The sequence below is a fragment of the Eschrichtius robustus genome, chromosome 1, assembly GCF_028021215.1.
Source record: "Eschrichtius robustus isolate mEscRob2 chromosome 1, mEscRob2.pri, whole genome shotgun sequence".
Taxonomy (NCBI): Eukaryota; Metazoa; Chordata; class Mammalia; order Artiodactyla; family Eschrichtiidae; genus Eschrichtius; species Eschrichtius robustus.
The window spans coordinates 82,761,078-82,777,902 of NC_090824.1; the positions used below are offsets into that span (position 1 = coordinate 82,761,078).

Consider the following 16,825-nt stretch of genomic DNA (forward strand, 5'->3'; position numbering starts at 1 on the left):
AGAAATGTACAGAAAACTTAGCTAAAAGTTAAGTCACACTGTCATCTTTAACTTCGTCAAGTAAAGCCTTTAAACTCACCTAAATTCCAAGAGCATTATCTTTCTGATGGCAAACCTAAAAATATAAAAATAAATAGTAAAAATATTTAAATAGAGAAAATAAACATTTCTGAGTTACTAATGCAGATGTATTTTGGAATCTTGTTTTAATATTGACTCACATATCAGAATAATTATATTTATTTATGCATTGAAAAAAGCAAATTTTCTTTTTATTTTTTGTTTGTATTTTGTTTCAGATAGTTTATTTTACTTTTAAAAACTGTCTAAGAACAGTTACTTATATCCTACCCATATAACAAACACAATCAGCACCATGACATACGAGGATACAACACATAGATTAATAAGCCAAGTAATTTTAATCAAAACACAAGTGCTCATCAATATTCATAATATTAGATCACAACTGCCAAAAGCTAGCCTGTCTCAATTTCTTAAGCACTGACTAACATTCTTCCATTTAATAATCAAATGAAAACATTCTGCTGAAGTCATGCCCTCCTATAAGCACAAGGGACACATGTATCTATATCACAAACATGGGAATCAGGCTTCTGTAGCCTTGACATTAAGTTTAGAATATTAGAAAATTGTGGCGGGAATATCAGATATCTCTTTATACACTTTAAAAATCAGAGTGTTTTGTTTTATATGGATAAATGATGCAGTAGTTACAGGGTATCCTTCCAAAGGTAGGTTCAAACGTCCACTAATTTAGTTTTATCATTTTGTATATTGAAAATAAAGTAGCCAGACCAGAACCATGCCACTGGATATTAGCCTCCAGCTTTGAAAATTAAATGAGTATGCATTATAAATTTATAATACGCCAAGAGACCATTATCCTGTCAAAATCCTATTCCACTGATTTCTGATCTCTTAAATAGTTTCACTGAGCAAGCAATGTCAGAGAACTTTAGTGAGAATGAAATGAAGGATTTAACTGTGCAATAGCACAAAGACAGAACACTGCCAAGGCACTGGCTTCTACAGCCAGCCAAGCCACTGAGAGGATACAAGAGCTTGTGTGGTACACTCTAGATCTCCAGCTGCAGGCATTTCACTTTATATGTGTGTTGGACAACAGAATTCAGGGCCTGCTATGCAAATACCTGCACCCTTCATTTCTTCAGCCACATATAGGACCTCATTGATGAAAGAAAGAAAATCTTGGCTCACGAGATAGTTCAGTATTCTAGTCATGATTTAGTGTTACCTTGGCAACATCTTTAAACACCCTGGGACCCAGTTTCCTCATGTACAAAAGAGGTGAAGTGGTCAATTTTTTTTTCCTATGGATGACTGGACAAGTGAAAAATCAGTTTTGATGGGGCAAGATAATGCAAAAACACTCAACTTCTCTTATAGCGATCTTGGTGGTATTCATTAAATTGGGGGTTTTACACTTCTGCCAGTAAACTTCCTGAGACAGATAAAGAACTTAACTAAAGGTATACATATAAGATATAAAAATGGGTCTAGAGACTAGATATTATGCCAGAAAATCTTTAAAGATAAGGATGAAAAGTTATAAGAAATAATGAGAAATATAAATAAAGGATTTGGGGACGGTTATTTTATTAAGTTACCAATATTTACTGAGAGCATGCTTTGTAAAGCCTGACTCTGGTCAAGGGTTTAACATGCATTTCATTAACTCCTCCCAAAGCTGGATAATTTATGTACAATACATTGGGTCTATTAACTGTATTGTTAACTGGATGATTAAATTTGATTGAAGAAAAAAAAAAAAAAGAGTGGGGAGGGGTAGGCAAAGGGGGGTTTTTTTGCTGCTATAATTGCCCTCTGCTATCTCTCTTGGGATATGGTTGTGTGAAAACATGAGGTCTGGAGCTGTGGCAGCCCCTTTGCAACCACATAGGGAAAGCCAGAAAGTTTGTTAAAAGGCTGACAAAGACCCTCACATTATGAACTTCTGAACTACCTACTCCAGATTTATTGTTAAATAGATGATTAAAAAATCAAATAATAATTGTGAACAAAGGAAGCCAGCCATAAAAGAGTACATACCATGTGATTCCATTTATTTAAAGTTTAAAACCAAGCAAAACTAAACTATAGTGTTCACGTTTGCATACTTACATATTTAAATGGTAAAGCAAAGGGCACATAAGGGTTTGTGGGATGCCAAAAGGTTGGGTTTTTTTTACCTCAGTGGTGGTAAAAATTCAGAAGGCTAAATGTTTCTGTACATTTTATGTGCTTTCTGTTAATTTCATAGTAAAAAGGTTTAAACATTTTTAATAAAAAGAAATATAAACACTGGCAAAAGTAAATTGCTCTAAAAGTCATCCCTTTTTTTTCTTTCAGTATAAAAATCACTTGGATGGATTAATAATCATACCAAAGTGTGTGGGTTAAGAGAGTCCTAAAGGGCAAATGGACCCTGGCCTATTTAAGAACAGAGTATTGGATAAGAGCCAGAGAACAAGGATTTAACAACCTGGCGCTGTCTGTATCTGTGGTAAAATACCTTGGGCTAGTTACTTAATCTCTCTATACCTCAGTTTCATCATCCATAAAATGAGGATAACAGTAACTATCACAGAATTGTTGTGAGGATAAATACGCTGCTATATGCAATGTGCTGAGATCAGAATCTGGCACATAGTAAGCACTCCAGAAATGACAATTACTGTTACTTTAAATATTTTAAAATCAAACAGATAAAAATACATTAAGACAAATTCACCAAATCTGATAATGGTAAGGATAGCAAATATGAATCTTTTGTGTAATATACCACATACTACAATGGGGATTGAACAATATGGTATGGTATTTTAAGATCTATCTAATTTTGAGATTCTAGAAGTGATCATTTATACCATAAGAATATAAGAACTGATTGATTTAATTCCCAGATGCCTCCTAGGGAAATAGGGATGATGTACAAAAAAATGTATATTATAAGAACCTTAATGTATCATATTAAGAGTGCCTTATGGCTATAAACTGCCCATCTTGATAGCCTACAAACAAGTTAATAAATCTTACATTAAGCCATTCCCCAATAATGAAGAAGCTACGAGCATATAACTCTGCAAAACAGCTTCCACAAGGCACTAGTCTAAAAAAAAATGGTCATTTAAATTTTTAAATATACACTACAGTTTTTGTGCTACACAGGTGCATTATTTAACTTTTTTGAACTTAGAGATTTGGGGGCAAAATGCAATCAGTTCACTTTTATTCAAGTGTTTAAATGTGTACAAGATGAGAATATGGCTGTTAAGAGTGCCGTGATAAGATTCAGGGAGCCCCGCCAACGACTGTTACTACTTTCAGCAATTAAAAATGACTTAGCCAAGTCTACGTAACTTAAAAGTCGCCAGCAGCTTTTAGTTGTTAATTATATAAAAATTATATTCAAGGAAGCAATATTAGTAGCAAAGGTTTAAATAAAAAACCCCCAAAACCCTAAGCAATCCATTGGAGTGAAACCCTGTTCTACAAAGAGGCAGAGAACTAGTTCTGAAGGTTCAAGGTAAATTCCAGATTGGTATATCCTTAATATATAATAAAAAAGGGTCCTAGAATTTATCTACCCACTCATCTTCAGTTAACTTTCCTCAGGCAATTTCCTCCATACCCACACTCACACCAACAAGTCATATGTTACATATCTGCTCAAATGTGATATCTTTTTCTTCTTTTATTGGAGTACAGTTGCTTTACAATGTTGTGTTAGTTTCTGCTGTACAGCAAAGTGAATCAGCTATACATATACATATATCCCCTTCTTTTTGGATTTCCTTCCCATTTAGGTCACCACAGAGCACTGAGTAGAGCTCCTTGTACTACACATTCCGTTCTCATTAGTTATCTATTTTATACACAGTAGTGTATATATGTCAATCCCAATCTCCCAATTCATCCCACCCCCGCTTTCTCCCCTTGGTGTCGGTACATTTGTTCTCTACGTGTCTCTATTTCTGCTTTGCAAATACGTTCATCTGCACCATTTTTCTAGATTCCACATATGTGTGTTAATGTACGATATTTGTTTTTCTCTTTCTGACTTACTTCACTCTAAGAGAGGATCTTTGCCTGATCATCAATCTAAAATAGCAGTCCTGTCGCTATACCCTAATCCCACTTTAATTCATAGCACTTACTACCTGCTGATACTGTATATATATGTATATATTTTGTCTGTCTAGATAAGAATTAGAACACAGCTTCATGAGTAGAGGCTTCATCTGCCATGTTCATTGATGCACGCTTAGCATTGAAATGGTGGTTGATACAAAGTAGGCTCAACCCAGTCCTCTCTTCAGAACTCTACACTTAAATACCCAACTGCTTATTCTACATCTCTCTCTATAGCTCTTTAGTGGCTAGAATTCAACATTTCCAAAGGTGATTACTGATCTACACCCAATCCCACCACCAACAACAACAGCAAAAGTCAGTAATGGCACCAAATCACCTGACAACCTTTGCCAAAAATTCTGGAGTCATCCTTGATTCCTCCCTTCCTGCGTTCACCACATCCAACCACCAACCACTTCTATCTCTCTCAGATTGGTAACTCCTCTCTATCTCAACTTTCCAAGCCAGTCCGTGCCATCATTATCTTCAATCTGACTACAACAATGTTCACCTAACTAATTTCCTGCCTCTTGCTCTCTCCAAAATTTTAAAATACCACCATCATGCTTCACTGGTTTCCTATTTCTCTTCAAATTTAAAACAAACAAACAAACAAACCTTAATATGGTCTTTGGCCCTACCTACTTCTACAGGCTCAAGAATCGATTGCTAAAACAAAACAACTAGAGGACTTCCCTGGTGGCGCAGTGGTTAAGAATCTGCCTGCCAATGCAGGGGCATGGGTTCGAGCCCTGGTCTGGGAAGATCCCACATGCTTACATTAATCATCAATGTCAGTAAAATAGTCTTTTATTTTTAAGTGCTTTTACTTATGTTGTTTGCATTCTTAGATTCTTCTTGTCTTCATTTTGCCTGAAAACTTGTTTCTTAAAATAGTTTGCACAGGGACTTCCCTGGTGGTCTGGTGGTTAAGAATCTGCCTGCCAATGCAGGGGACACAGGTTCGAGCCCTGATCCGGGAAGATCCCACATGCCGTGGAGCAACTAAGCCTGTGCGCCACAACTACTGAGCCTGTGCTCTAGAGCCTGGGAGCCACAACTACTGAGCCCACGTGCCACAACTTCTGAAGCCTGCGAGCCTAGAGCCGGTGCTCCACAACAAAAGAAGCCACCGCAATGAGAAGCCTGAGCACTGCAACGGAGAGCAGCCCCCGCTCGCCACAACTGGAGAAAGCCCAGACGCAGCAACGAAGACCCAACGCAGCCAAACATAAATAAATAAATAAATAAAAATTTTAAAAAAACGACTGGCCTCTTATTTTGACACTGCCTTTACAATATTTAGTAAATTTACCTCCTAAGACTCAAACACATGAAAAAAATAAAATCTGAGATTTTATAAGGTCTATGACATTCATAACACAAATGTTCCTATTTCATATTAAAAGTTACCTTTTAAAATACTCATTGGGCATATATGTCTACAGGTGCAGATATGGAAATATGCCCAAGACACATTGTTTAAAAAAAAAAGTCATGATGCAGAATGGTATGTAGAGTATAAACTCTTTGCTGTTTAAAAAAAAAATCTAAGGGGTAGGGAACTGGAACAGATGTATACATAAATAAAGAAACTGAGAGTTAAGGGACAGGGAAGAAGATGTACTGAAACTTACCCTTTCTGTGTATTGTTCAAAATAATTTTTATTTTTTATTATATATATAGTTTGTACATTATGTACAAAATACATAATTATTTTGTATTTAATTATTATCATGTATATTTTACTTTTCCAATTTTTAAATAATCTTTCAAAAAGATTTATCAGAAAATAAAATTAGTATTAGTTGAACTGAAATTTTAAAATCTCCATATTTACTCTTCCTCACATTCCTTCAAAAACAAAATAAACCCTAAAGAACTTAATCCCTCTAATCTGAGCCAAAAATTAAAAGGCAAAAAAATATCTTATGCCTCTTCAGCAGCTAGATATAGTTTTTCTAGTCACCATCTCCTTGATGACCAAATCAAAAAAAGGAAGGAAAGTTCCAAGTTTATGATTACATTTAGTTTAGAAGTTCAGATGAGATCCAAGTTAGTCCCATCTACTTCCTATGTATGAAAATTAAACTCATTCCTACCTTGATTTGACAATTTCTTTCTCATATATATCTTCAATCACCTGTTAAAAATATAAAAATGTTTAATATCTCAAATAACTTTTTTTCAGACTCTAAATTGAGTTTTCAATTACTGAGATTACACAAAACAAGGTAGTTTAGGAAAGCTATCAAATATCACTGCTATTGAAGTAATACTTAAGAGATTTTTTATAATCCCATTATATCCCTCAAAATGTAAAATAACAGAAAGCAAAGTAGTAGAAAAAAATAATAATAAAATATATCTAAATAAAAATAATTCTAGAAATAATTATTAAAATGATGTATTTATTTCATTTCTAGGGAAAATAAAAATTCACAAGATCAGGATATTTTTTAAAACTTAACAAAGTATATAAATGTTATCAGGCTCCGCCTAAGTTAAGTGCTTTCAAAAACCAGAAAGTAAATTGAAAGTGCAAAGACATAACAGAAGCAAATGCTAATCATTACATCCTGTTTTCCAAGCACATATGATAAAACCTCAGAATTTCCATTTACTTGGGTTAGGGTGGGTAGGATGGTATAATACATAAGAATTCTGGTTCTGGGGTTGGAAGCCTGGTTCAAACCATCCACCTTTACTGCTGAAGACTACAACCTTTGCAAATGCATGACTGCTCTAAGGCTCAGTTTCCCAGTATACAAAAAGGATCTAATAATAAGAAGTACCCCATGGGGTTGCTATAAGACAACACATGTAAAGAATTCAGTACAGGTCCTGGCACATGGTAAGCCTTTAATAACAGTTATCAGTAGCAGAAGTAATAGCAGTGCTAGTGACAAGAGTAGTTAAAAAAAAAACTTACTCTAAAATTATGAAGTACTTTAACATGGTATAATATTATTTTATGGCAACTATGTCTTTTAACTGTTCAAAGTATATTTCTCAAATAAATGTTTGTGGGTGGTAAAGGGAGGAAGACAATGAGGCAAGCAAGTCTTAAATTTGTATGAAATTTTCTGTCATTGCTTTTCTGTTTATCAAAATCCAAATTAAATAATAAAATGAAGGGTATAATCTTCTTTAAATACCAACTTATAATAAAATTCTTCTAAACAGGCATACATAGCTTCATCTAGTATTAACTAAAATGATCTGAATATAAATTTAATTTCTAAAAACCTTGATCTAATTAAGTTCAACTCAATCTAGTAGTGTCGTAAAGATATTTTTGTTATTAATGAAAAATAACCCTAGAAACCCCCAGACCCAACATATACAAGCACAAACATACACAAACAGCATATAGTAAGATAAAGCAACCTGGCTGATAATTAAGAGTAATTAATGTATGTCAAGTTTATGAATATCCTCCTGATGAATAAAATGGGATTGCTGGCAAAACAAAAATTTATTTATAAATAAAACATTTAAGCTCAAATAATGTGAGAAGTTTGGGATTAAGTTCAGTTTTAATAAGAGTGCCTAGAGTATCACAATTCAATTGACAATGGCAAACTTAAAGTGAGTCTTCACTACTTGTTAAATGGCATGCATATGTTAGCTCTATAAGACCTCTCTTTAAGAACCTATGTCAATGAGAATTAATCCTCCATTAGGAATTCTGCCTTTCATTTACTCTAAATTGTGTCACCTGAATCCTAAGTCCCTTCCCTAATTGAATATGATTGGCCCTCAGTCATCTAATTCTCTAAACAACTCCCACCTCTTCCACCATTATTACAGATCTTTATTTCAGTTCATCAGCCTAAAACTAAAAGAGAAAACAATAGATTTTATCCTAGATGAACTGTCAAAAAAACTGTAGGAAAACTGATGTGTATTTACAAAGATATTCATTACATGATCACCTAATAATGATAAATCAGAACAATCTAAGAATCTATAAATAGCAAAATCCACACACATTTTTAAAAAAGCTTAAAGGAAATAAAACAAATGATAGTAGAGGTTATCTCTGGGTAGTTATTTTTATTTTCTTATGTGTAGCTTCTGTATTTTCCAAATTTTCTATTATGAGTAATTATTAGTTTAGAAAACCATTCATTTTGACTTTTAAAAAAATTATAAAGAGCTTCTGTCGAATTAGCTCTTGAAAAAGATACAAAGAGCATACCTATTCAAAAGGGATGTGGCAAACCAAAAATACTTACCTTTATATCAAAAGGTGATTTTTTCTTGATGTGGGGAGCCCAGTATTTACATGCTAACTGCAAAAGTAAACAGTATAAACAGTAAGTCACAGATTCATACCACTGTAGATTCGTACCCCTAACAGACTGAGATCATTCAGTGACAAGCTGTTTCTTAACAGGGCGCTACTGGTGCAGGGTGAGGCGATAGAGTAATTTACCTATTAAGGGGACTATATGGGCTTGCAGACCAGTTAGCATCTTTGGGCCCAAACCACTGAATGCCAGTAATGCCCTGCATGGCACCCTGCCACTATGTACTTTTTAAACTACTCCTATGGAAACAATAGGGTGAAGTTAATAACCACAGTCAAACATCTTCAGCATAGAGCTAATGAAACCCAGGTCTAGAAAGATTAAATGAGCTGCCCTAGACTACAATTAGTTAACAGGTGAGCCAGTACTAAAAAACAGATTCAAAATCCTCAGGAATGTTGATTTGCAAAACAATAATCTTTAAGTGATTAGTACACACTCAGGCACACCTAAACAAAACCTAAAAAAAATTGTAGTTTATCAGTGGGTTATTACCAAGAATAAAAGAGTCAGTATGTTAGATTTCAGCAAAGCAGGTTTTACCTGAAAAATGTGAATTTAAATACATATACAGGGGTACCTCAGAGATATTGCAGGTTTGGTTCCAGACCACCACAATAAAGTGACTACCTCAATAAAGCAAGTCACATGAATTTTTTGGTTTCCCAGTACATATAAAAGTTATAATTTACACTATACTGTAGTCTATTAAGTGGCAATAGCATTATGTCTTAAAAAAAACAATGTACATACCTTAATTTAAAAATATGTTACTGCTAAAAAATGCTAACCATCATTTAAAAAAGTGAGATCACAGAGTTCAGATATCTGATCTTCTTAAAACTAAATTTTAACCTCTACATCTCACTCATTCAATAATAATTAAAAAGCCCCTTCTCTGGTCAGGTGTGCCAGGTACTCAGAAATAATGGAGGAGGAGGGGCAGGGAAATGGTAGGATCCCTACATACTCTCTGTCCTCATCTCATACCATCCTCCCTCTTACTTCTTAAGTTCGCTCTCCTGGCTTCTTTACATACACACCATAAGGCATTTCCACTTGCTACTCCCTGGACTGTTTCCCTGCTCTTCCCCAGACTGGCTCCTTTTTTGCATTCAGGTCTTAGCTCATTCGGGTCTTAGTCAGGACTCTCCTGACTGCTCTTCATAAACCCCACCCAGTCTGCCACAATGCCGTTTCATTTTCCTGATAGCAATAATCACTGTCTGAAACTACACTGTTCATTTGTCTCACTCATCCCTCTAAAATGTAAGCTCCCTGAGGGGAGGAAACTAATAACTTTTACCACAAAAATTCAAGCATATGGGAAAAGGGAGTTCTAGTCTAACTTGTCCAGAAAAACCTCTCCAAATTAATGTAGATGGATGACAATGAATTAACCATATAAGAAAAGGTAGGGAAAAAAATGAAGTAGAGGGAACAATGTTGAAAGGAGGTGCCAGGAGGTGAAAGATTGCATGGCACAAATAAATGCAGTTCAGTATGGCTAAGAAAAGGAGAAAAAAAGAGAGGAAACTGGATATAAGCATGCGCCAGATCACAAAACAAGGTGAATGATTCCAGTCATTATCCTAAGGGCAATTAGAACTCTTTAAGGAAGGATTCAAAATGACTCTTATGCTTCTGCCTTGGCAAATCTGCTGAAACAGGGCACAGAGAAGAAAGAAGCAAGTGAGTAATAAGTTCTGCATAGAGCTACTTGCACTCTTATCCAACACCCAAAGCAACAAATAAGGATTAGGAAAGTTGCTGAGCGCTACAGGGCTATGTTTCCCCATTCAAAGCCAACCGCGGTTCACCATGCAACACAATAAACAGGTTTTAAATGAACGCTCTCCGACCACGGAATTGCTCTCTTCGTAGATGCATGTATTTGGAGCAGGTGTCTTGTCAGATTCTCACCATTCCTTTCAAAGATCTAGGTTGCTCTAAGGCTAAGAATAAGCCTATCCCTCCTTCGACCCTCAGTTCAGTATCACCTCTGCTATGAAACCTTCTTGCCCGTCTCAGGTGACTGGGGTGTTCCTTCTGTGAATCCATCGCTCCTGCGACGAACTCTTAACACAGCAAAGCTCGCATAATAGCTTTCTTTTCATGTGTCTGTCTCCCCTGGAACATGAACTCCTCAGGGCAGAGCCTCTTTCATCACGGTCTCCCCAACAGCTAGCACAGTTGCTGGCACACAGCACGTACTCTTTAGTAAAAAGACTTGAGTGTATGAACTGACAAACGAATGCCTCCTCGGTGCTCCCGTTCCCAAGAAAAATCCCACCTCCTGGCCTCGGGGCTTCAGCGTCCTCACCCCTTCACACACACCAGACTCGCCCAAGCGCACCTGAGTCACGAACTCCGCGTTGATCTGGGACACCGTAGGGGCCACGATTTTCTTGGGCTGAGCAGGGGCCGTCATGGCAGCACTCTCCTTCCGCTCCAGTGGAAAAAAATGGACCGCTCCGAGCAGCGGTGAACCCAATACACTTCCCCCTAAGAAGCGACTGAGGCTGCCTAACTCCGAGACGCAAAAACCCGCGGAGCAGAATATCCTCAACGCTTATAGACCATAAGGAACGCGCACCGCAGCTTGTACATTCTTCGAGAAGCGGAACAGAACGGGGCCGGAAGTGCACGCAAGCGCTGGCTCTGAGCTAGAGAGGCAAGGGCTTCGACCTCCCCCCGCTCCTGCCCCCTAGCGGGAAGCTGAGAGAAAACACCCAGGGAGACCGGATTGATGTCTCAGTGACCAGGTAGATCGTGTTGGTTAAGGTTTTCTTGTGGTAGGGTCAGGGAGGGAAAGGGAGACTTGGAGTTTCTTTCAACCCTATAAAAAGCATTAGTGAAAAAAAAACCTAAACGGGGAATGCGAGGCTTGATTTTAACTGTTTTTTAACAGATTCATGGAAATATAAATTAGCATATAATGAATTGCACATATTCAGGGTGTAAAATTTGATTTTTTAAAAATAGTCATACATATGTGAAACCATCACCAAAGTCATAATAATAAGCATATCCAATGTTCCTAAAATTTTCCTAGTCCCTTTTGCAATCCATCCCTATCCCATTTCTACCCACCCATTCTCAGGCAATCACTGATCTGCTTTCTGTCGCTATAGATGTATAGACTAGTATCCTTTTTATAGAATTTTATAAATATGAAAATAATACAGTATGTACCTTTTTTCTTTCTTCTTTCACTCAACATAATGATTTTGAGATTCATCCATGTTGATGCAGGTATTAATAGTTGGTGCCTTTTTTATTGCTGAGTAGTATTCTATTTTATGGACATACTACAGGTTGTTAGTCTGCTCATCTATGGATGAACATTGAATTGTTTCCAGTTTTTGACTACTACAAATAATGCTGCTAAGAGCATTCGTGTATATATGTCTTAATGTAGACATGTGTTTCCCTTTCTCTTAAGTAAATACCTAGGAGTGGAATAGCTGGATCATATGGTATGTGTATGTTTAAATTTTTAAGAAACTGCCTGTTTTCCAAAGTAGTTGTGCCATTTTATATTCACACCAGTAGTATATGAGAGTTCCAGTTCCTCTTCCTTCTCACCCACACTTGATATGGTCAGTCTCTTTAATTTTAGCCATTTTAATAGCTATGTGGTATATCTCACTGTAGCTTTAATTTGTATTTCCCTAATGACTAATGATGTTGAATGTCTGTTCATGTGCTTATTTGCCATCCATATATCTTCTTTGTGGAAGCCTCTATTCAAATTGTTTGCCCATTTTTAAATTGAATTGCATGTTTTCTTATTACTGAGTTTGAATGCATACCTCTACCACTCCCAAATCCATATATAAATTAAACATGTACCTCTAGTAAACTTTCCCTGGATGAACACAGGCAAGAAACTGGTAACATGGTTGCCTCTAGGGAGGAGGAACTGGGGGAGGGGAGAACAGGAGCAAGGGAAGTCTTATTTTACATTTTACACCCTTTTGAAACTTTTGAATTTTGTAACATCTATAGCCCGTTTGAAAATAAACAGTTGTGATGGAAAAAACAAAAAAGTGTCTGTAGATATAGAAATTAAACGTGGAATCCTTTTTTCCTTCTACTTGTTATTGTATAAAGTTTATTTATAGAGCTAAAGATGAAAATTTGCATGATCCTAATTTTAAATGCAACAGATTTTGAATACATAAAGTATCTAACTACACTTTATTTACAAATGGAGTCTATACAACAAGAGGTAAAATAAGATTTTCTGAATAGCTTTTATGATGAATCTTGAAAGGTAGATAAGATTTTGATAATCAAAAACATCAGGGACAATATTTCTAGTATAGTCATAGCACAGATAAAGCCATGAAAGCAGGTCATGCTGGGAGAATGTTGGGAGTGAGCCATCAGGCTTAACATGTCAAAACCTTAAAAGCTAGAGAAAGGAGACTGTATTTATCATGGAAGGCAATGGGGAAACCACTGACTGGAAATCTACTTTTGGAAGATGACTTTTCAGTAGTTTGTTAGATGGGTTGGAATAGGTAAAGTGGGGATGGGAATACCAGTTGGGAGACTATTGCAAATCTAAAGCAAAAGTAACATGCCTAAATTTGGGTTCTGGCAGTAAAATTGAAGAGGAAGGAATAAGCATGGAAGACACTGATAAAACAGAGTAAAGAGAAATTCATCCTAAGCAGTTGAAAGAATAGTGGAACCCTGTACCAGCAGAGAAGACAGAAGGTAGAAGTAGATTTTAAGAGGAAAAGATAGTTCCGTCATATAGAGACACAGTCTGAGGTAGCAGGATGAGATCTGGGCAGTGATGAGCAATTTATTTGCCAATTAACATTTATTAAATTTGTAATTTATCTTATGATTTTGTGGCCAAGAGGATATTAAGCCAATAAGCTCCAGATCATATGTGGATCTAACTATGTGAAAGGTTCTAATTTATAATACCTAGTAGATTTATGAAAAAATGCAGTATCATAATCTTTCTCCTTCTCTCTCAAACTCTCCCTCTCTCTCTTCTTTTCATATCACTTCTCTTAGCCAAGTTTTTGAATGATGGTTTGGACATCCTCAAATTATAATATGTTCATTTTATAACTTTTCTTTTATTTTACAAGCTTTCTGTAATGAGTTTTGTAAGTAAGGAAGGGAGAAAGCAAAGAAACCAGGTAATCAAGAAAGAAGTTTCAAAACACAATATTGTCAATAGTATCAAATGCTTCAAATAAATCTAAAAGGACAAGAACTTCAAAAAGTCCATGGGTTTGGAAATTAGGAGACCATTGGTGACCATTATCAGTTTGTTGTAGTAAGAAAAAGAAAATTTAATTCAAATTGATTTTAAAGTAAAGGAAATCTATAGGTATAAATAAAGTCTAGAGATAAATTAGGCTTCAGGCAGTTGATCAGGCTTCCAGCTCCATTCTTTTGGCACTGCTCCCCCTACTCCTCCCACCCTACTCTGCTTTGTGTTTTGACATCATCCCCAGACTAGCATTCTTCATGGTACCTAAACGGAGAAAGCTTCTCCACACTCACTTCTCCTTCCTCAATCACTGAAATAAGTACAAGGTTTCACTCTGATCAGATCAACTTAGGTCAGTTCTTCCAGGCCAATTACTCTGGCTAAGGTAGCACTGTGCATAGACTGGCTTAGACTTGGGTTACCCATCCCTTTAAGTCATGATGAATATTCTGACAGAGTTAGACTGATCATGACCATTGCTGGAGCTGCAGTTAAGATCAGTCCTACCCAGAATACCTGGCTGATACACAGTGAAAGAAAGAAGGTGTGGTTGCAACTAACAATGCCTACTACAATGATCATTAATAGAACAGCTCCCAAGAGGTGGTGAGGAAAACACTAGGTAATAAAGGGCTAAGAAGCTAATGAATGAAAAGGCAATGGAGGAAGTAGGTGTAATGAATTTTCAATATCTCTGACCCTAAAAGGCAAAGAGTAAAATATAACAGTAACCAAAATAATGGGTAAAACTAAAGTTATTTGGCCCAACTGCTATCTTTTTAAGCTTGGTGCAGTGGAAATTTTGATTGCCTATCCATTCCTCCCTTCTTTCCAAATGCAACTTCAAATTTGACCAGTATTTGTATTATCTTCAGGCAACCTTGTGCTTGAAGGAAGTAGGCTGAGGCCCTGGTCCAGCTCCACGTAATTCTATCTCCTTTGTCAGTGGCTGGTTCAGGAATGTGGCTGTGAAGCAATTCTGGCAGGTGAGAGAGGTAATGTTCACTGTAGACGTCTAGGAAAGTTATCTTTGCTCTTGGGGGAGTTTCTGGGTCTCTCATTCACTCACTGTCCCACCCTCCCCCCATGAAGGAAGCATGCAGCCCTAATTGCAAACAAAGCATCCTAAAACCATAAGGTAAATAACCTTGTCATTGTGAAAGGCAGAGCAGATGGAAGGAACCAGAGTCAACTATATGATTTAACAACCCTAGGGTTTATCTAGTTGCTGGACTTCAAGTTGTATAAGCCAATAAGGTCCCCATTGCAAGAAGCAGTTTGAGTCAGGCATTCTGCTATTTGCAGCCAAAACCATCATAACTGAATAACGAGCACATGAAATTTTCTTTAAGGAAACCAATGAGAGGGAAAAACTAAAAACACCAGAAAAAAGAAGGGACTAATGATGAAGCTCCCAGAAGGAGAAAGAGAGCAGGGAAAAGCTAGCTTCAGAAAAGTGGAAGAACATTATTATTCTGAGATACATGAGAAAAGTAAGGAGTAAAGATAGACATTTTTGAGTGAAGAGGAGGGAAGTTTAGAAAGTTTTGGATTGGCTTTGATCTCAACATCTTAGAAGGCAAACTATTCCAAGAATGAATGAAAGGCTCGAAACGAAATTATAGATTTACAGAGAAGGTAAGAGTTTGTAATAATGACTCCATTCATTTCTTCCTTTATACATCCAGTATATATTTGAGGATGTAAAAACATTACAGATACTGCTTTATACTTTATGTATAAAACATAAAATCATGCATTCTCTTGCTTTCCAGAAACATGTAGTTTAGCTCAATGGTTCTCAAAGTGTAGTTTCAATACAGCAATAACAGCTAACCTGTATAAATGCAAATTTTCAGGCCCAACTCCAAATATTGAATCAGAAACTCTTGAGGGTGTAGCTCAGCAATCTAGGCTTTTAACAAGCCCTCTAGATGATTCTAGTGCACACTAAAGTTTGAAAACCACTAGCCAACAGTGACGATTAATAGAGTTATGAACAAAAAGCAGTGGGAGCACAGGGAATAGAGTGCTAGGGTAAATCAAAAAGGCTTCCAGAGGAAGCAGTGTTTAAGCTCAAAGTTCAAAGAATGAATAGAAGTTAGCCGATACAGATGCAAAGTATTACATGTTCCGTATTGTTTAATAATACCATTGTACCACTTTTCTTTTTCAGTTATCTTTTTTCCTCTAATAGAATTTTGTTCTCTAATAGAATAGTGCTAATAGAATTCTAGCAGTTAGCCCTGAAATTCTAAGCCCTTCTAACTGGCAATAGGAGAAATCTCAACAAGAAAGGAATTAAATGTTGCCTTTCACTGCTTCTAAAGAGCAGATATTCTGCATGAAACAGCCCTTGCCAATTCACTTCTAACAAAGGATTCTTATAAGATATGCAGACTTCAAACACTGGTGCTATCCCTTAAAAATCTCTATAATTCTCATTGGTTATCTCACATAACGTAAATTGAAATCTGTTTTCTGCAAATTAAACTTTCTTTTTCTTCCATAATCACAGACTAAAAACAAATAAAACCAACTCAACTAAATCTCTTCTTTGAATACAGTATGAGAGTTTGTATCTAATTTAAATTAATACTACATAGATAAGATGGAAGCGGGAATAACAAGAATATGTATTGGAGGAACTAATTTTGTTTCTTTAGTACAAATCTGGAGAGGGAGGCCAAAGAGGATGATAAATGGATAAGCAGATAAATCATGTGATATGCAATGGAGTTAACATATCCATTTGTAGGTGATAAGGAGCTATCAAAGAAACTTAACATGAAGAAGGAAGTAAACGATTAACTATCCATGTAGAAAGCTCAGAAGGTAGAAAGTAGACTGGAGTGGGCCCAGGAAAGTGTTTGGCGATCAGTACCTTGTTCCTGTATTATGTGGTTTTCCCTTTTAAAAAAGTTCAAACTGTGTAATTAGAAACTTTATTTTTAAAATATTCTAAAATTTGAATTATTCAAGAATCACCATCTATTTTCCTTCAACACACATTTTGTCCTAATAGGCCCTATTGTAGTACAAAACAAGAAACAATAATTTCACTAACTAAGTCAATCAAACTAC

At 36.2% G+C, this 16,825-nt stretch overlaps 1 protein-coding gene across 2 annotated transcripts in view; it reads right to left on the reverse strand.

Annotated features, from left to right (window-relative positions):
• AQR (aquarius intron-binding spliceosomal factor) overlaps positions 1-11,123 on the reverse strand; it is a 116,063-nt gene extending 104,940 nt beyond the window's left edge. For both annotated transcript variants that reach the window (XM_068548856.1, XM_068548853.1), the window contains exons 1-4: positions 10,853-11,123; positions 8,422-8,478; positions 6,283-6,323; positions 80-115 (exon numbers count right to left, since the gene is read on the reverse strand). In XM_068548856.1, coding sequence (XP_068404957.1) covers positions 80-115; positions 6,283-6,323; positions 8,422-8,478; positions 10,853-10,927 — 209 coding nt within the window. In that variant the 5' untranslated portion in view covers positions 10,928-11,123. The remainder of the gene's footprint in view (positions 1-79; positions 116-6,282; positions 6,324-8,421; positions 8,479-10,852) is intronic.
• Between the last annotated feature and the right edge of the window lie 5,702 nt (positions 11,124-16,825).